The sequence below is a fragment of the Struthio camelus genome, chromosome 4, assembly GCF_040807025.1.
Source record: "Struthio camelus isolate bStrCam1 chromosome 4, bStrCam1.hap1, whole genome shotgun sequence".
NCBI classification, from domain to species: domain Eukaryota; kingdom Metazoa; phylum Chordata; class Aves; order Struthioniformes; family Struthionidae; genus Struthio; species Struthio camelus.
In genome coordinates, this window is record NC_090945.1 from 54,678,341 (window position 1) to 54,700,402 (window position 22,062).

At 34.9% G+C, this 22,062-nt stretch overlaps 1 protein-coding gene across 7 annotated transcripts in view; it reads right to left on the reverse strand.

Annotated features, from left to right (window-relative positions):
* Positions 1-855: 855 nt before the first annotated feature.
* Positions 856-22,062, reverse strand: part of TUSC3 (tumor suppressor candidate 3) — a 141,029-nt gene continuing 119,822 nt past the window's right edge. For 2 of the 7 annotated variants that reach the window (XM_068942789.1, XM_068942791.1), the window contains exons 8-10: positions 11,504-11,578; positions 9,065-9,155; positions 856-1,144 (exon numbers count right to left, since the gene is read on the reverse strand). In XM_068942789.1, the coding sequence (XP_068798890.1) occupies positions 1,129-1,144; positions 9,065-9,155; positions 11,504-11,578 (182 nt within the window). In that variant the 3' untranslated portion in view covers positions 856-1,128. Of the gene's footprint in view, positions 1,145-4,851; positions 8,639-9,064; positions 9,156-11,503; positions 14,117-18,947; positions 19,140-22,062 lie in introns of those variants that run through there. The other 5 variants (XM_009665879.2, XM_068942790.1, XM_068942788.1 and 2 more) reach the window with 4 other exon arrangements.

Below are 22,062 nucleotides of genomic sequence, written 5' to 3' on the forward strand. Positions count from 1 at the left end.
GAGGCTTACTCTTGATCTGTTTTAACTTATGTGCAAAACTGATACTCTAAATTGAGAATGAACCTTAGCTGCCTTAACTTCAAGGTTCCACAAACCATTCTGAATAACATCCTTTGGCATGAAAGAGGACGTGAACTGAGAAAGCAGGCACTCCGAATGCTGCTGAGGCAGGAAAAACAAAAAACCCAAAAAACTAAGATTAAAATAAGGCTCTAGAATTTATCTTATACTAGTGACTCAACATGTTTAAGGTGATCAGGGACTACATTAAACACTGTTAAAAGATCCCTGAAATGGATGCTGACAGGATGTTTGTTTCATATCACACTAAATATCATTAAGCATGGGAACCAGTATTAGTATGTTCCAAATCTGCAAAATTGTTGACCCAGAAACTTAAACGTGGTTGTTCAGCTGTTTGACTAATTGTAGGTTTATCTGATAAAAATGAATGTTACTTAAACAGACTGGGCTTCTCCAAGACTCGGTCTATCCTACAGTCTATACTGTAGCTAAGAGCATGGTTGTACCATCACTAGAAGCATCATGGCTGCCAAAGGCTATAGGGAATTTTTGGGAAACTCTTCATAGCATAGTGTTAGTGCAGTTGCTGTACAACCTCTTAAAAATCCTGGGCAGAATCCTGTTGTTCCCTGAGCTCATACAGCTTCAAAGCAAAGTGGTGGTAAGAGGCACGTAGCTTACAAATTACGGTATTTCTCTTAACAGTAGTTGAAAAACCCATGACATTTTGTTCAGTTTCTAAAGTGCATTTCAAAACCTTAAAAACAAACTCCCAAGGGAAAATCTTGCCACTCCTTGAATTCACGTTAATGAGGAAGCCTTAAACAGATACCCATTATAATGAACTTTATTTAAACTCTTGACCACTGAGTATACTGTATTCATAACTTTTTAACGCTTCCCAATGAGATGTTTACTGTATGTTTCTATAAAATAAGCATTCATTGCATAAAACTGCATTCGTCTATCAGCATACTATATAACTTATCACAAAAACAGATAAACCAGTAAAAGATGCTTGAATACATGTAACATTTGTAAGTGGATAATATCAGTAACAACTCATCTTCACAGTAAACAGCTCTAAATGAATCCCTCTTGAAGTCATTTAATTAAGAAGCTGAAAAGGAGAAAAAAAAAGATTAAGTGCTGAAAAATGTATATAAAATATGGCATCACAATTATATCAACAGAATAAACAAGTACTTCACAACATTCATTTCAGAAGTCATTCAACATCTGTGTGATGATCTCTTAAACTTTTATATCCCATTAAGTAATTACTAAGCAAGCATGAAAGTTATCAAAATAAATAAAAGTTGAGTGACTGAAACTTAAATTTTCCTATTAAAAAGCAAAATGTACTTCAAACATCTGTTCTCTTCAATCAAGTTCTGCATCTGCTCTTACAATTTACAGTGAGAGCTTCCTCTCCCAGGAGATGTTTCAGATTTATTTAAAACGTTCTTCCTTCACTGTCAACTGGCCTCAGAGCGGGGGGAGTTTAGAGGACTTGGCAAGGCTCTATAGGGCTGCAGACACTTAAATTCTTAATGCTTTAATAAACAAAGACGTTTCAGATCATATTGCGTCACTGTACGCATATTGCCGTTTCTTTTCTCCTGGAACAAAATTTCATTCTTTAAAGATACGTATATATTGTTTGTCATAACTTTCACTTAAGGATTTCCAAGTACTTTACCAAAGAAGAGTTATCTTACAAATGGGGAAGTGGGAAAACAGGAAAAAACTTGAACTCTGGCCATACACAAGTCAACTGCACAAACATAAAAGCTGTGAAGTACTGAATGGAGAGGTTTCTTCAACTTCACTGCCTCTAGCTTCCAATAAAAGATCTTTCATCTCCTTATAGATACGTAGTGTGCTCTAGCATATGCATGTTGTAGTAACTTCATCACTCTTCTATTCATGGCATAACTGTTTAATCATTACAAAACATTCATACAAAACCATAAGCTTAAAAGATAGCACCAGTATATAGATGTTCCCTGCTGCAAAAAGTTGACAAGCTCACTACGCAAGACATAAACCAAGGCAAAACAGACGGCAACTTGGCTGGATGCTGGAGGGTAAATTGATTTTTTTTTTATTTTTTTTTATTTTTTTGGAAAGAGGAAAGCCATCAAGAACAACTGCACGACGAGGCAAACTGTAAGGTGCTGAATGGAGAAGCAGGAGAATGATGCACACGAGACCAAAAAAAGGTAATCCAGACCTAGGTTAGGGGTATAAGGCCATGTAGAGGAGAAAACATAAGAGGGGAGTGGAACAGTGGTAGTGAAAAATGTGGGGAGGGGGAAGAGTGAAGGACTGAAGATTACAGTTAAAAGGCAGGTAGATTTGCTAGACCCAAGAGGGCTTAAAGATTGAATGATGTGCTAATAACTGTAGGGAAAGATAAATACTGTCATCAATAGTCATTAAGAGACATACAGAACATACGATAAGGTAAACGCTCCATATCCCATTATGAAAAGCAGGGAAAAACAGAACGGAAAAGGATGGCCAAACTGTGGCCTTTCAGACAACAACTAACTCAAATTTGGTAGAGGAGATAGGAGTAAATAGTAAAGCTAGAAGACTTGCGGGAGAGCTATAAAAGCAAAAATAAAGATTGTTACAAGTGGTAATCACATAAACAAACAAGGTCCTACTTGCAGAATGGCATGCATGCTGTTTGACACAGGATGTTGCCTTCTGAAGAGCTGTGCTATGGGGCAAGACAAATTAAATTCAGATCTCCTGTTCTTTAAAGGACTAGAAACTTGCACTGGACTTAGAAGCTTTACACAGGGGGGAACGTGGAGGTCTGTGGATATGCGTGAACTCAGTGTGCTTGGATGGTTTGGATGAGCACAGGAGACTGAGCTGCTTCCTCTTGTTTCACTGGGCAGCGTCTTTCTGAAGGAGATGGCGTCTAGCCAAATTAGGAGCAGGAATATAGAAAAAGGTAAATTTAAGAGGCAGAGTTTTGACAAATGTGTATTATTGTTTTCCCATCTTTTAAAACAGTCCTGATTTCCTCAGATTTGAAGACAGCCTCTTTTGCATAGTGTTATAGATTTGGTGTGAATTTCAGTATTTATTAGAAATTTATCAGTTCATAAACTTTAAGTGAATCAATTTAATTATTTATGAAGTCAATATGGATAACATAACACCTAAAAAAGCTGCTGGTTTACTCAGGTTTATTAATAAATTTACTTTCATCAGTCTGCAAATACCACTTGTTCTATTTACTAACACTTTACCTGTAGATTTAAAAGAAATAACTATTCAATTTTAATAATTTGCATTTAACTTCAACTGCTCAATATTATATGCAATTTGTTTATTGAAATGAACTTAATTACAATGAGGGTGGACATTTCTCATATGGTATATATGGTGTATGTGAGGAATTTTACACCTCTAGGGGATCTTGCAATTTGTTTTTTCTTGCTGCATTGACTGTTTTTATCTAAGCAATGAACAAATAATTCATGTCTGATCTACCATTTGTTTCTTTAATGAACATAAGGCATCCCCTACTTCTTATGCTTTCTTGGGGCTTAGTTTCTCTTCTCTGTTAGTCAATATATAATGTATTTTTCCATTCTATCAATACATAGTTCTGAAAGATGGATTTTATTTTTATTTTTTAATGGACTAACTAAAGACTCTTCATATTACCTTTTCAGTATTATCCAAATACAATGGCTACAAAAGATAATCTGATAATGAAGCGCTCGACTGCACTTATCAAAGAACCTTAAAGAACTGAAAGCCACTTAATGAAAAATTATATGAACACTTCCAATTTTGTTGTGTACATCATCTAAAATCAGATTTTAAAAACTGCAAATGGTGAGACATGTAGACTTGAAAACATAATTAGACGTGCTGACAATAATGAATTTTTTTTTTTTAGTATCAGTAAGCAGTGGAAAAGACTTTCATCTGTCTATCTTCTTGAAGAAACTAATGTTACAAATATTTATATTCGTAACATTCGCTAGCTGAAGCTGCTCTTATAGGAGCTGGTTAATGTTTAAATTTAATACTAACGCCTTGAAACTACTTATCACCTCACATCAGTGTCAAGCAAAAGAATTATCCTTTTCTTTTTGGGAAATACTTAAACATGTTTCAACAGGTCTGATTTAACTAAGAAAACAGCAAAGGTGAGATGACAGTAATTGTTTACAGTATGTGAAATTTGAGTGCATGTCGGTTTTTGCATCACCTCTCCTATTGTGAGTGTTTATTTGTGTAAGGGTATTTTATGAGTATATCCATTAATTAAAAAAAAAAAAGGAGAAAAAACAAAACAAAACAAAAAGCACCACCAACAACCAACCCTAGCCTTCAGGAAAAAAATATACTATGGAAGGAAGAGTCAAAAACTTAACAAGAAAATGTCTAAAGGAAGTGGAAAAAAACGTACACATAGTGCTACTGTCCCCTCCAACATATATATGAGCTCCCTAAAGAGCACATTTATAGACCTGTGCTTTTACCTAGTATTCTCCTGGACCTTTTACTCTTTTATAAACAGTAAAAGAACAATGACAATAGCACTACCGGGGTCAAGGAAATAATAATAGCATTACCAGTCTTTTGTTTTATGCACATTAGAAAAGGAAATAACAGTCTTTCTTCAGTCTTTGACTCATGATTTATTTTCATCCGCCTTTGTTTTGATATATCTTCATGACATGCAGGTCAGTGGTGAGAAAGAGGATACACAGCAGGCTGTGCTACTTTTCCGGTTTTTATTGATGCGTGCTGCTTCACAGAAGACTACCTGTGTACTCTGTCACTGAACAACCAAGTAAATTTAGTTTATTTGACTTTTTTTGAAGTAGGACAGTGAAGTTGGTGTTTTTGACTGTGCATATAGAATTAAAATATTTTCAGTTTTCTTTAAATATTGCTTTAGACATGCCAATATAAAGATTCTTTCTTTTTTTTTCTTTTTTTTTTCTTTTAACTGACAGGTCATTAGTATGCCTTGCTGTTAGTATTGTTAAAGACAAAGCTTTACCAGCCTGAGGATCAGAAGGAGCTATAACACCACATAAAGACTGATAGTTTCAAGGTGAAATCTACAACTAGTGAAAGTAAAAAGACAGAAAAATTTCACATCTTAAGATATATCTACACTGGGATTCTGTGGCAGATGCTAAGAAAATCAAGCAAAAAGATGAAAGTATATAAGCACAGATGACCGTTAAAAAGCAGGATATGAAATTAAAGGGGCAAAGGGAGAAGAATAGAGTTAATATACTTGGTCCTGTATTTCTCTTTAGCGTTCTGCATGCTCACTTCATTAAAATTCTTTCAAACTATATATACATAAATCAAGTAGAAGCTTCTCTTCTTAAGAAACAATATCAGGTTTTGTAGCAAACTGAGATTTGCCATGAAGATGACATGGTTGAGATCAATGAAGTGTTAAAGAATCAATAGCATGTTTATTTACACCATCATTACAGAAAAAGGGGTCAGAGCTCCCCAACAGACTCACAGAAACCTCAAAAATTTAATGCTGAAAGGAACAGATAAGTAAACAACCCATTTAGAAACCAGCAAATGAAAGCTGATAACAGCAAAGGAGTAGGATCAGTTCTAGTAATGGTTTACAGTAATTTTTTACTGAGTGAGGATTTAAGATCAAATGATTAGCTCCATTAATGGAGAATCTAGGACAGTGCAAGCAAGCTTGTAAAATCTTGCTTAATTCTGCAGGAGCAGTAGTGTTATTTAAAAAAAACAAAAAACAAAAAACCCTCAAAACTGTGTACGCTGAACAAAACGCTGAACCAGTTATTAAATGATATTTCTCATGTTCTCATGCATCCACACAAGCTTTAATTCTTTTATGAATTTACTTGATGGATGGTGGTGATTAATAAGTTGCAATAGTGAATCTACTTAGCTCCTTAGAACAGAATTTGGTTTATGGATCTAATAATTCCTTCACAGTAACAATATGATGCAGCAATACCTGATTATAACAGGGCGGTGATGAATTATTCTTTTCAGCACTATCCTGGATTTCTTTTCGTCTTTTCATCACCCGCTTTAGTGCAGGAATAGGTGCACTACTTTTCCACATGCATTGTACATCTAATTAGATTTCTTGAACTTAAACCTTTGACAGAATTCAAAAGTTCTCTTTCTCTTCTTTTTTTTTTCCTGCTTCTTGATGTTCTTCATAAGCTTGGATACTTAGCTTGAAAGTGAGGAGTCTAAAATCTACACAGGGTACCAACTTCTGCTAGACACTCCACAGAAAAGACAGGTATTTTCCTCGAACTTAGAAACTGGCTTCCAGAATCTCTGATATTTTTACCAAATATAGATTCAACGCGGAAAAAAGAAAATCTGTCCCCCAAAAACATACAGTAAACACATAAGCAAGAAAACGTAAGGGAAAACTCCTATACTGCTTAAAATAAGATCCTTGAAGCTTACACTACAGTAAGGTAAGTAGCAGAACTGAGTAAACAGGTCTGCATTAACATCCATGGTGCTGTATAGACACGCTAACTCACACATCATAATCATGTTCACAAGATACTGTTCAGTCTCAGAAGTTCCAAGCATCATACAGTAGTCAAAAATCCTGAGGGCTAATATTTACAAAAGCCATGCAAGATCTGGAAGATAGCATAGCTTCCACAGTATAAGCATGTTGTTAATAGGTTATAAGAACATTCCTAGGATGAAGACTCTAAACATAAAGCTACTACACTATCAGGTTTTCTTTAGCAGCTCTGAAATTTTAGGGTAAGGAACACAACAAACAAACCCTTCTCTCGTTTGAATAAACTTGTTATGAGAAAACGCAAGTCAGCTCAGACCATGGATAGACTAGACTATTCTACAGCACTGCTGTTTGAGTGAGCCTACGAGAGGCAGACTAAGCTTGTAATACCTTCTTGTTGTAAGTTTAAGACTTAAGCACTTATTGGTAAGTAAGAATATCTCATACGTAGGAAAATTGAAATCTGTCACCCTAAGTCCCCCCCAAGGCTAAAAGGTAGTCCCTAGAAAGGATGTCCAGAGGCTGTACAGACTATCCTAGATGACAAATTATTAACTACATAGTAATGAAACGTCGCAATATTAGACAATTAGTCTCTTTGTATACCTCTTCCCTTGACAAGAAAGAGTAAAAAGTAGGAGCAGGCCTTCTTTAGCTATTGGAAAGGGAAGAGTTTTCCTATCTTGAATATGCTGTTATTGAATGACAGGGACAAATCTAAGATGATCTAGATTAAATGTCAATTAATCTATATGAAGAGAATAGAGCCATAAAATAGGTTAATAGGTCTCACAGCAAAACTAACAGAAAAAATGTTATCTATTAGTGAGATCAGTTTAGTTGGTTTTGCAAGGCTGAATCCTTACGAGTGGAACCAAAAACAGACTGTAAAACTGCCAGTTACACTAATGCACAAGGGCTAGGCATAGAAAACATTCCTCAGAAGTATCTGAGAAAACCTGCAAAAAGTATTCCTCATATGATTCTTTAAGAGTGGCTGTAAAAACAGCAGAACTCTTAACACTAATAGCTACACTTCTTTTGTTATCAGCTTTAAAATATAACCCACTTAACTTAATCTTCTGTACTAATGTTTCCCTTACTACTAGTATGTATCATATGGGATTTCAGCATGCCAGAAGATCTTTCAGCAAATTGTTACTATGCTTACATTGTACCAAGCATGTCATTCATGTACTCATTCATCTATGGTAATGGAGACTAATATTCTGTGAAGGACTAGTCTACTGGTTTATAAACTCACTAGACATAAAGGCAAACCTCATCTCTTTTAAATGCACTGGTCACCTGGAGGAGAAAAACCAGCACTCAGATGCATATTATCTGTACTATAAAGTCTAGCATAGCATGTTAAGACTACATTAACTACATACATATATATTTAGACGTTTTGAAAGAAAAAACTAAGGCCTAATGTACCTATCTATCTATCTTAAGCGTATACTCAGCTATTAGTAACTAAGGCTAAAGTACATAAAACGTTAGTTGCGCATGAGTGTTAGCAAGAAAAAAAGTGAAAATGGAACAAAGACCGAAACTATGCCTTTTTTTCCTTTTGCCTCAAACAGGATCAGAACCTAATGGATCAAAACTGCTGTATTGCAGGATACGAACAACAGCAGAAGGATTCTTCCTTGCTGAAAATATTTTAGCAATCTTAATACAAAGCTTTGGAAGAGAAAGATCAACAGGTCGCTGTTTTGTTCTACAAACTTTATGACTCAGGAAACGTCAACGTTTTGCTAAATAGCCTGGCCTCTCATTTCTAAATTGCTGAAGACTTTGCTTAAATGTACCTTTCCTTGGTTTCCTTCCGCTAGTTAGGCTTTTTCATGTACTTTTGAAAATGACACCAGGATCATGAGAAAATGATATGGGCCATCCACCCCTGCTCATGACAGACTACTAAAAAAGAATAGAACAGCTGATGGGAAGATGTGAATCAGAAGTCCAGACCATCTGTGTAGCCAACCTGCCAGCCAAAAGTATCTACCTACAAAATGCAGAGGCTTTAATCCTTTCTTTCCTCTTCTGGTGTGGCTGACAAAAGAAGGGGAAATTTTAGTGATCAATCATAACTTAGTGCTACGCATTGGTTTGTTTTTTGCGTGTCTTCTATTATATACATATATCTTAGCTATAAAGATACCCAAATAAATATCTAATAAAGCTCTGAAAATTCTAGCACGTGTTTCCTTTCGCATTTTTCCTGGAGCACTTGTGTATGCTGTGATCTGTGCTCAAAACTACTGGTCTACAATAACAGTCATGTTAAGCCCATTAGCTTTTCAGATCTTCTTGGTGTGCTTGAATTAATCATCATTCTTTCTGCTTCTTCCAGCTCCCACAGACCTCAGTGATAAAAATTAATTAAAAAATTCTTAGCTAAAAGCCATTTTTAAGCATACACAAATTTACTAAAATATATAAAAAGTTACCTAAGGTGAGGATTTAATAAGAAATTACCTATATGGGTAGCCATGGTATTTGGAGCGGAATATCGACAACAGGAAGCTGAAGAAAAAGACCACCAGACCCAGGCCTACCAGGCATATTACTGGAAGGAAAATAACTTTGGTTACTAGCACATAAAATATTTAAATCTAGAATGTCTACAAAGAATATTATTTATGTCAGTCACTTTTAAAGAATTTTGACACAGTTACATACAGAAGTGATGCTGCCTTGCCTACTGATGCCGCCTTGCCTACTGATGCCCACTATCTTATGACAGGATTGCAAACAAATGCAGAAATAATATTTATGGTTATTAAGCAAAATAACTTGTCAGTATGAATGTATTTTCAAGGAAAGGGAGCAGCGGTTTTCAAATCAAATGTCTGTGGATGTGAACACTTTACTGCTGATAATGGATTTAATAACGCTGTAAACTATACATATCAAGCACTGTAATTTCAGGTATTTGCTTCTTCTTTCTGGAAAACAAGCTACATTTAGAAAAATATCCTTTCACTAATGGAGTCATGCTCTCTCTAGTCAACTAAGGCTAAAGTAATGGTGACGGCAGTATAATAATTATCTTATCTAGTTCTCAGTGGCTAAAACATTGCACTGTAGTAAGATCCAAGGCTGGTGGCCAGATTACTTTTTTCCTCTGAACTTGATAGCAGCATAAATCTTTAGTTTTTGCAGATTAGTAACAATGATACAGACCTTTTGATAGCATCCAGATGCAAGCACTTTGAGCCTTTTTAGGTTAAGAACAAATTAATTAGGAAAGTAAATGCTTAAACTAACAAATAAAACTTGATAGCAGTTGACACCTGTGTAGTAATAGCATAAAACCTTTTTAGTCATGATAGCTCGTTCAACTGTGTGTAAAAAAGGCAGCATCTTACAAGCTGATGCATACAATCGAGATGTATCTCATCTACATTAGATAATCTTTCAGTTCTAGAGAGCTAATTTGAATTTAAAAGCTTTTCTTCTTATATTATTTCTGGTTTAGCCAAACCTCTGCTATTTAATTGCAATATTCATACTTCAAAAGTGTGCTGGCTTTGAGCAAAGACAAAGCAACCATCAAGCCAGTGAAAATGAGGATAAATAAATATTTTTTTATTAAAATTGACTATGTGGAAACTAATTTCTGCAATTATTTTGAGAAAACTGCCTATATAAAAATTTTATAAACACGCTTCATTGTAAAGAAATCATGAGTTTCAAATACAATTTCAAGGTATGGATGAATAAATTGCTAAGCATGAACAGTGGAAGGCAGGTACACAGAAAGCATTCACATTAGGGTCACAAGCAGAATAGAGTTTGAATTTGTACTGTATCCCACTGCTACTTCACTATGTCCATCTCCACAGACTCAGATGTCAAACAAGATCTAAGATTACATTCCAATGAAACTCACGTGAATGTCTCTTCTGACAACGGTATCAAAGTTAGTGCAAAAAATTTTAAGAATTAATTTAGACACCTGCAGCTCATTGAAGAAAACCACAAAATCACTGCAGACCAGAAAGCTCTAGCCAACATTCAACCAGCAATTGGGAAGAAATACATCAGCTACTCCTATCTTGAGTACTGGGTATGGCATGGAAGATACTAAAGAACTGAACTAAGAGAGAATGGCAAAGCAGCATAGAAAGTCTGGTATCTTTAAAAGGTTTTGAATTCCTTACATTAGAAAAGGGATAAACAAGACAGTCCAAGAAAAAACATAATATGAAAGGTAGAAAGGCTGAGATAAGTATTTGTGTAAACTTATATCCTAATAAGTAAGAGGCTGTTCAATATAAGAATTAGGAAATTTAAATCTGGATAGAATACTTTAATACCATTTGTTTAAGCCATTCCTTGTCAAAAAAAAGCTTCTAAATATTCTGAATGACAAAAAAAAAAAAAAAAAAAATTTGCACTTCAAGCTGAGACTCTCTGGACATTATAGATTAAGATATGTCCTGTACCACAACTGCTGTTGGGCTTTCACCCTCCTCTGAAAGATATGATACTGGCAAAGTGCACCTAGTAAAATAATTTTAATACTCCTTTGGATTTTGTCATCTTAAGCAACTTACTTAAATGTCTAAATTCATTTTGAAAATGATGTTTTGAAACTTTCATTCTTTATCTCATTAGCTTGCAATACAACTGAAGAGCCAAAAAACCTTTATATTGTACAGTACTGCATTGTGCAGATACTGTGTCTAGTAGTAGCTTGGCTAAGTATGCTTGAGATATTTTTAAACTGTTATAACTTCATGTGACTGCAGTTAAGAGTTACACAAGTTTGACACTCTCTTAATCTCCACCCCACAAAAGGTAAAAATTGGTTTAAGGGAGAGCTCTTAAAAACTTGATCAGATATAATTTGTAATTTTTCAATTTCTTTTAATTTTCTAAATATTTTCTTAATTTTACTAAGTAACTTACTTCTCCTTTTTCCAACATCGCCTTTGGATGTAGCAGCTTCATTCAGAAGTACCATTCCCATGGTGATAGCAGCATCTATATCGCTATTGTCAAGGAAACAGCAGATGTGCAGATACCTCAAGAAAGCCACCGAGATACATCCTACAAACTAAAGCTTTCATAAAATGAAACAGTATTTACATATAAAGTTCCACATCACAATCTGTACTGAACAAATGCATTCATCCGTGGCAAAAGTGTGCAGTAACTTTTTTTTTTAAGGTATGTATTCTACATAAGAAAGGAAAGAAGATTTAAAAAGTCACAAAGGCCTCAAGTAGGACACATAATGTTTGGATCATTATGGAAACAGCCATTCCTCAATACCTTACAGTATACCGCATCTTGAAAGTAAAGTATTTCAGAAAATGAAGACTAAAAGAACCAGAAAGCATTCAGTGTTATTGCACACAGTTCTGTTAGTTCATTGGTCATTTGATGCAAACTATGCAAACATTAAACTATGTTAAAATGCTTTTAGATAGCCATTATCTCCTTTTTTAGTTTCAAATTGCTTAATAGTTTACTCAGCAGAGAAACATCTCAGAGGCAAAGTCCTCAGTCACTTTCAGTGTTTTACTGTCTAATGATAAGTGTTACAAGCGTGAACAAGCACATAACGATAAAATAAACTAACTAATCTAGCAAGATCTTAAACCAGTCACTTAATTGTTTATTTGAAACTAAAAATAAAAAGGAGTGGTTACTACTGTGCTTAACATCTGTTCTGAACAGGAAGCACGTGTGAATGCCATACTGAAGTAGGAGTGCATCATGGGATCTCATGATTTCAGAAAATATAAACCTCACTTGGACAATACATATTTTGATAGACTTCTACTGTGTTCATAGCATGCTATAATATTCTTTGCTTAATCAAATAAGTCTTCATTTCAAAAGACAGACTATTTAGCATTTGTTATTCACACAAAAACCTATCTCCTATCCATCTATCATTTTCTTTAATTTCCATGTCTGCAGATGCTTCAGTGCTCTCCAATCGCCTCTGCAGATACTGTTACTCCTCAGGAGATGGGGCATTTTTAATTGTGTCTGTATCTTATTTATGCGTTGGTCTGTGATTCGAGAAACAGAATCAGACAACATAATGCAACACACTTGCACGTGTTCAGAGAAATACCACAATATTCAAAGACAAGACTCTTGAATGAGGAAGAATTGTAACTTACCCCAGAGTTATGTAGGATGATGACAAACTAAAAACTTAAAAGAATGAGAAGACATTTCTATTGATCTAGAAAGAGATATATCAAATATGACAAACATCCATGAACTGTATCCTGTAACGTTATACAGGACTCAAAATAACCAAGAAAAGCGTCTTGCGCTATTCCTACCCATGTCCAAACTAGTATTTTTCATGATAGACCAAAATTTTAATAATAAATTTCAGTTATACATTTTCAGTTAAATTGAGTGTAAGCAAAAGGATTTACAAATGGCAATGCTAACATCATACTTAATCTGAGACTTGCAGCCTGATTTGGGTTTGGTGTTTCTAAATTTAATATACATAGAACAAGAAAACCTCAAATCATAAAAAATGGCGAAGGGAGGCAAATGCTTATCTCAGCCAATAGGCAATATCCAAGAAATATATGTTTAAATATCATCTCCTGGATATAGACATCTACCTACAGTCCTTAATTAGATGCTTATTAGAAATAGATTAGCAGCCTTAATTGCTTTCTTATACCTGCACAAGGTAGAAGGCACAGGCTCAATCTTAGGAATAAGTGGTTACATTCAAGTTTTGCATAATACCCTGGTACATAAACTGTTTACACAGGAAGCAAAGAAAGAACTTGGGATCTATTTCGTTCTAAAATTTAAGCACTATCTTTCTGTTGATGCTGGCCTACTACAAACGAACGCACAATTCCTTAGGGCACAGAAGAGCTAGAAAGAGAGACTACCATTGAAGCCCAGTGATTTTGGGGTAGAGTGTCTTTGGATTCCTGTTCTCAGTGCCACTTATAGATTTTTTTTCTAAAGCATCAGAAATGCGTACATAGTCAATAACATGGGAACTTATGAGGGTTTTATGGTAAACATCAGCATCACTATTTCTCCTCTTCCAATGGCTGTTTTGAAAGAAAATGTCTGTAATTGTTTGGCTCTACCCAATTTAATACTGTCAAGAGGCATGCCCTGCTGACTGTGTTTAGGGAACTGGTTACTTCATGGGATTTGTGCACCACGATGCCTCCATTATGAATCCCAGAAGGTCCTAATCATAAAAAAGGCATTAACACATGTATAATTTTACTCCTAAGTATTTTAGTCATTCCAGATACAACTGAAGAGAAAAATAAGCTGGAAGTAATGTGAATGCTCCAGCCATAGTATATCTTCTGTAAGCAGTACAGAGAATTGCAGAAAAATCGTCAGAGACTAACCTTCTTATAGTTACTACGATGTCATTATAGTACTACTGGGAAGCACTGTGATGGACTAAAATACCACATCTCACTAGGATCCACGAATTTCATACGTGCATATTTTCTGATAATCAGCTGTTTCAGGAACAATCAACAAAGTAGAATTAAATATCTGTAAATAAAAGAAAATACACCACCAACATATAACCCTACTATGTAGATAAAGGAAATGTACTAAACAATTAAAAATTGAACATATTAAATAGTGCAAAGTTCTCTGGATTTCAGCTTAATCGAATTCTCACTAAGGGTAAAGTTTCAAAGGGAATCCTATTGGAACCACGCTACTGTACTGTGCTGCTATCTAATAGGCATTACTGATTCTAAATACAGATAACAAAAATTAAGTTCAACTCATGCCCACGTCTTACCGAATTAGGGAAGAAAGTAAGGAAATACAAAGATTATACTGTTGTGATCTTGTTTCTTTGGGCAGTGGAAACAACCAAAAACCCTGAGTGCATGTGATCTAGCGGTCCATGATCACTACAGCGGCAATGAAATAGGTAGCTGCCACTTATCAGAGTTTATTTCCTCTTATTTTCAAATCCTTACTATTTTGACCTTGTCTATTACTTGTGTGTTATTTTGATGGATAAGACTGAAGATGAAAAATAAAAGGAAAACCATAATAAAACTAGTAGGCACGTGTACAAGTCATTTGGAGCTTCAGATAATATTTTGTTTCGGCAAAATATTTTAAAATGGCCTTTAGGACTTGTAAAAGTTTCTATTTATTCAGTTCGCTCATCACATACTTATAACAAACCTTATCAAATGGATATTAAGAGTAATACAATCTATCTGCAGACTTGTTTCCCCTTACATCATCTTTGGGCTCTATCAGGTTCCCATTAAAGCCACAGGGTGAAAAACTTGGTCCTTAGATATGATTTCTTCAAATGTTCACATCAGACCTAATCCTGCAGCTAATGAAACTGTAACATTAATTTAAACACTGATTTGAAAGGTACCAGAACTAAGTGAAGACTGGTGCTTTGGAAACCAGCAAGTATCTTTAAATGCAGAGTTCACAGACTAGATCTTAATTTCTCTAGAAAATTCTGTAAAATGTATTTTCTAATAAAAAAACTTCTTATTAAACTCAAGCGTGCAATACGAAAACCGTAACAAAAACATTCCAGAAGCTTATTATTGGACTTGACAAAATATTCATTAATCAAGGTACAAATACTATTAATCAGGCCAATTTAGATTTGAATTACATTAAAAAAACCAAGGAATCTGTGAGGTGTTGTCAACTGAAAGACTAAAAATTATTTTCTAAAAATTTTGTTAAAATTCACATTCATGAAGGGATGCAAAGAGCATAAGAGACTGGAAATCTCTTGTGCTACTTATTAGATTCTAAGTAGGAAGAAGAAATGGAAATAATGTCAAGGAGAGAATCATTTATTTCTCTGCTTTCAAAAGTTAAAAAAGCATAAAAATGAATGAACAGAGTAAGCTGGAACAGGAAGGGCTGAAAAAAACCAAAATCAGGTTGCAAATATATTTTTATCCTATTAAGAAACCTCCTAATGTAGCATTGTCTAATCATAACTTTGTTTTATCGGATCCCTCATCTAGGTTTACAGCTGTGCTTTTGTTCTTAGCTTAACTGAGTCAGGGGAAAAAAACAAGATTTGAGAGCAACGTATCAGAGCCTTTCAGGGAAGCATTAGTCTCTGCAAAGGTTTTAGACTGCTTCATAAATGGAATTTATTTGCTTATCTCATGCAATACTGCACTTAAAGTAGTTCTTTGCCATTTCTCTTACCTGCTTGCTTCTGAGAAAAAAACACTAAAAAGCCATTTGGCAGACAACCACCCTGTAACAGAGTTCCTATTTTCATTTCTGACTGTATTTTTAAACTATTTTTCTTATCATGAGGAAGAATAGTTTCACGAATGAGTTTGAACTGTCTCCTTTGCAATGGAGAATTTTAGAGCAGATCTGTAACTGACTGAACTGGGAATTTTTTTCTGATTTTTTTTCTCTCTTTTGGAGTCTCACATCATTGCTGCTGCAGATTCACTCACACTGCCACTATTTTTGCTTTCACTGTTGCTTTCTAACTCTGGTCATCATTGTTGAGCTTTCAGCCTCAGCTGGTTGTCTTTTAGCTTCAGTGACGCTGGTTTCACAGCTTCACGCTGTAACACTGAGCATTTACTTTAACTCTACAATGTTGAAGTAAAAATTCAGTCTTATTGAGTTGTGATTTCAGTGCAATCTTTAGCTGTTTACCACAGAGTATTTAACTGAAGTCACCTTCTGGCTCCTGTTTCTGACTTTATATGTTGTGTCTTTTCTTTATTTTAATATTCCACATAAGACAGCAACAGTCCTACCCCTGAAAATAATCTTTTAAAACATTATATTCCTCTAGCAGAGTAGAATTTAAAGTTTTGGCAAGTGGTTACTTGGACAGTTTCCTATCTGAAAAAAAAAAAAAAGAGAGATGGCATTAAAAGATTTATTTTCTAATTTCTCTTTATCTCCCTCACTGTGCATTATGAAACCATTCTGAAAAGGTGAGGGGAAATGTGGCACTCAGATAAACTGCGGCTAGCAAATATTTCAAATTCAGATGTTCTGTTTCCTGACAAACGTATCACAGTCTAGCAGTGCGTGTGTGTGCGTGCGTGTGTGTAAATACAGAACAATTTCTTTTCATTTTTAATTTGGAATGATTTCATTTGTACATATTAAAATTCTGCTGCCCCTTTTCCCCGCTGGCAGATGCTTTTCATAGAAACTGGCAACACATTATTTAGTTAGTGCTTTTGAAAAGGTTCTGAATGTTTTGATATAGGAGGAAGAACAGTTTTAAAGGAGGATAAAAAACAGACTCATTAAAGTTCATAAGATGAAAAGATCAGCAGCAACAGAACATAACATTTAGCCCTGAAAAAACAAGATGCCTGATTGGTAGTGTAAAAAAATATGATGGGATCAATAAACTCCAGAGTGACAGAGACATTATAAAATGAAAAATGATTGCTAGTAAATTCTGGATAATTTTAACAGCATACTTTAATAAAAATTAAATTGCTATTAATTGCAACTAGAATGCCCAAAAGGGAGAAAATCTAATAGGTCTTTAGTTTGATAATGTGATATATCATTTATAACTTTCCTTCAGAAATTTAGTGCTAATTAGTAGTGAGTCGGGAATAACAGGACGGGAGAAAGTAAGTTGATTGACACTTGGTTACCTTTGTGAAAAAAGTTTTGTGGTCTCATTCATACTCTACTGGATTACTGGCAAGAGTATAAAATCCTGCATTAGCATTATTCATATTAAGAAATAACCTTTTAGTTGCAGATCACTTAATTACACGAGAAAGAAAGAAAAGCAAGTGAACAAAACATTCATCTACTGACATCCGTGCTCAATTTATTGTTAACTAAAATGGGGACAAGATATCACTTCTTGTCCAAAAAATTTCTGGTTCACTTTTAATCATACATTGAACAAAGAAAAGCATATACCTTTTTTGTGAATAACTACTATAAAAACAGTATGATAAAACAAGCAAAGCTATGGGGTTTTTTTTCTTAATTTTTTTTTTTTGGTGGTGGGGGGGAAATAATGATTAAAACATAAGCAATCCTTTGCTGGTCCCTTAGGAGGTATACTCTAACCTGGAGAGAGATATGTCTTTACTTTTTCCTATTAATATTTAAATGTCTAAAATATATGATATAATTTCAGAAATGCTGACATATTACAGTTTTTTTTTTAAAACTGAACCATTTCAAGATGGATTTAAGCAGACTAACTGTAGTCAATTATATTTGAAAATTCTGAGCACAGCATGAATTCTAGTGGTTCTATTTAGGAAGTATTCTTCAGCTCTGTGCAGTTCTTGAATATAAGATATTAGTCACACTTCCCCCAGCTGGAGAATCCGATTTTTTATGACAGGATGAAGAAAGTCAAAAAGTGTGGTTCTGAAAAGAACCAGTTCTCATGGCTTCTTTCAAAGTATTGTTGCTTCAGTTCATGAAACAATGAGCAATGTAGCTTGCAATGAGCAAGCTAGCATTCAGCTTATGCTATTCTAAGTGCAATCAATTCTGGATTAGACCATAACCATGGTCTAATGATGGACCATGATGATTCAACATGCCTGGAAGGCTGAGGGAAGGAGGCATCCTTAAGATACCAATCTGTGTATACCTCATGTCAGTAAAGAAGGATGTGTCCTAACTCATAAGCTGAAAACATGGAGAAGAGTTTGAAAGTGATTTATCTGACTATTAGGATAAACTTAATTTAAACATAAATTGTACACAGATAATCAAGATTTCCTTCAATAATTTTTAGATGACTTAATTCTAGTTGTACTGATGCTCACAATAACAACCCAGTACTCTCTTCCACCTCAAAACCTTTTGGCTTCAGCTATACCAAACAGCTATTTCAAGAAGTTTAGGAATTATTCCATGAGACTAGGCATGTTCTGAATGTATATCTGACCTAGAACTAGATATGCTCAGTGATGTTTTCAGAATACCACTTTAGCCAAGCTGTTATCTAAGGCTGTTTTATGAGGAGGAATACTGCAATTTTTTATTATTAAAAGAAAAAATACTGTCTTTAAAATACTACATGTCTTTTAGGCACTGCTTATCTCATTTTTGCACTAAACACCCTACTCCCATGACTGCAACTTAACTTCTATTTCAGATATGGGAACCACTGCTTCTACCCTCTTGCAGTACAGTTAAGATCTGTCACTGTTGCTATTTTGCTCCGATAATCCATTTTGCTTATTTTGAACACTTCATACTGGATACTGAACTTACTACACTTATCTTTTTGGGTTTGAGGAAGGGGAGTGAAGGGGAAATATTAAAAAATAATATTAAAATATTAAAAAATAATATTTAGAACAAAAAAAAACCCTGTCAAGCTCTCTTCTTATCATACCTTTTTAACAATTAGAAATGCCCAAGCACTTCTGGTCCCTGAGTACGAGGCAGCAGAATCCTGGAAAAACTCTTGATTCATTGTATGACAGTGCAGGGCACTTGATCGCCTCGTGCTTCAGCCAGCTCAACTGGAAAACTGAAAAAGCTGAATCTCCCTGAAATCCTGATGCTGTATCTGAGTAGAGATATCCTGAGGATATAAATTACAGATAATATACAGACCAGGTCAGTGGCTTACAATAAATTAAGTTACTTGGTTATTCTTTTCAATTTTCAGGAGAGAACTGATAAACTGCTTTAACAAATTACAAAGAGCCAATGAAACATTAATAATGTCATTGACTGACTTTGTTAAAAGAACGATCTGAACTTTTGTGCCCTTTAGACAGTCAAAATCTCCAAATGCCATGGCCATTTTCTTTGATTTCTTGTTAGTATTGTGTTAATACTCAGAGATTTCAAACAGGGTGGGGTGTGTGCAGCACAAACATTCAAGAAGATTTAGTTTCTGCTATACAAAGACCACAGTTTAAAACAACACAGCTTGTCTACGTTATGCTCTATGCTATGCTGTGCTATGCATACTCTATGCTATATGCTTATTTTCTACCAGCTCAGAAACCGTACTTCTACAACAATTTTCACTCATCTTTCTACTTTCATTCTCCTCAGCTCAGGCCCGAAACCTCTTTCCCCTAAGAACCTTAAGTTCAGAATTGTTGTGACGTGCACTAAAGATCTCATCTCAGAAATGTTCCCTCCTACTTGGCAAGCAAACTCAGATACCTTTCATCCCTTCTCAGCTCAAAAGTATCCTCATATGCTGCAAAGAGTTAGAAGGTCAGAGGTAAAGATGGATAGGGGAACAGACATCATTTTCAAGGAATGCTGTACTTTGCCTCCGCTAACTCCTCTACCAGTCAGCCAAAGTGTGATAGACATTCCAGGAATTAAGTTGAAAGAAAAGAAGTCCAGAGTGAGTTTAGTAATCTCTGTAGGGTACTTATCTCTCAAAGAGTCTTAAATTTTTATTTTTTTAATTCCCTTCTAATCTTGTAGCTTGTGTGAATGGCCAGAAGGCTGTAACCATTCACAGCTCCACACCTGAGCCAGCTCCAGCTCCATGGGAAGCCAGAAGTAGCACAGTAATAATACAGTCCTCGTAATGTATTTAACGATTTCTGCATTACTGAAGATATATCTTTTTTCACAGTAGTGTTATAGCTCTTCCTATCTTCCATTTCTCCTAAAAACCTATTACAACTCCCTTTATATCAAGCTGGAGCAGCCATTTTGAGAATTTTTTGCTCTCCCCAACTGCTCAACAAAATATAACATGCGTTTGAACTAGGGATAACATATATTCAAGTATCCCTGACATCTCAGGGATCTCAGATCTGCCCAGAAAAGTTTGTCTGGATGGAATCTGAGTATTTTCACCCAGAAGATTTACCAGGAATAGCAACAGTAGCTTCAACTAGGCTTTTGTCCCTGTGGAAATGCTGTGTATGTCGACTGTGCATGCACAGAAGGGTTAAAGTATCCTGCATCAGACCTATTGTGCCTAAGCTGCACAGATGGTTGGTACATGCATGGCAACTCCAACATATCCTAAATGAACAGGCCCAAGTCACTCAGGGAACATATGTCCAGCATGGCCAATGCCTTCTTAGGGAAATACGGCAACACTGTAATTCCCCCTCTGCCCTTGAAATATGCAACTGATAACAGTGAAGAAGCTGGAATTGGGCATTTCAAAAGCTCATGTGGCAGTTAAGTCAAAGCATTCTCCTTTATTGATGTTTTTCATCATTTTAACAGAGCAGAGAATCAATTTTATACTAATATAAAATCTGTTAAAGTGAAAAACAGAGTTTCTTTATTATTCATTTGCTTAATTTCAGCATCAATCAATCTAGGAGATTTTCACAAAGATTATCTTTCTAATCCAGAGATAATCTGATGGATCTGCCCTCTTGTGATGTTCTTAGTCATTTGAGAATGGAAAGGCTATACAAAAGCTTTAGGATCAATTGAGAGAAAGATTCTGGATTCCATTTAAATTTGACTGCAACAAAGTAGTGTAAAGATACCTGATTAAGTTTGTACCAGACCACTATCAAATGTTTATCCCTCCATTTGGGGTTTTTCAGCCTCACTTACATCCTAATTATTCATACTGATGTAGTTTTTTGGGATCACCTTTAAAATTAACTTTAGTGAGATGATATATTCAATCTTCATGACTTTTTTCTTTTTGTAAATTATATTTGATGGAATTTCAGGGTTAGCCTTGTCCATCTTACAAATTCTTATAGTGAAGGTTGCTACCGTACAAAATATCTTTTTCTAACCTTACTTACATTTTATAATCTGTCTCTACAAATTTTCTCTCCTGGAGACATACAAATCAGAGACACATAGCCAGAAGAGGTAGTTGTATAACAGTCCTTTAATTTACTTCATGTTAGATACTACCAGAGGTTAAAATAATGGAAAGAATTTTCTTAATAGCTTCATTTCTTAACTTTCAAATACAGATAGATTCCCTAAAACAAACTGTATTTGAACTATTTGTCAGTATTCATGATGATGCAATTTCATTTTCTCCCACTCTTCTAACACTTACTTTACTCTGTTCCAAACACTCACCTTATTTTATTTTCAAGGACTTATTTATTTCAAACACTATACTTTTTAGCATGTTGTCTCATCTCTTTGTTAATATACAACTGATCCTTTCCCATGCATACACTATCTCTTTTGCTCTCTCTAAGCGTCTGTAGATCTTGTTAAGAATATCACACATTTTTTTCCTATATTATAAGTCATTATCAATATGACCCTAGGCTGGTACTGCACTTTCCTTCACTTTCAAAGACCTGTGCAATACCTTAATTGACACATTTTATTCTCAATTGCATGCACTCCAGAACTATTCAATTTAGTAAGAGCTTTCTGTGGATCTAACAGGCCCAAAAAGCTAATGTTTCTGCATCTTTTAGCCACTGAAACAAATATGTCTCTTAAAAATTAAAATAATCATTGAAATATAAACTAGTGGCTAAAGAAATCCTTAAAAATACACTGTCCTTGAAAAAAATCATGCTGCC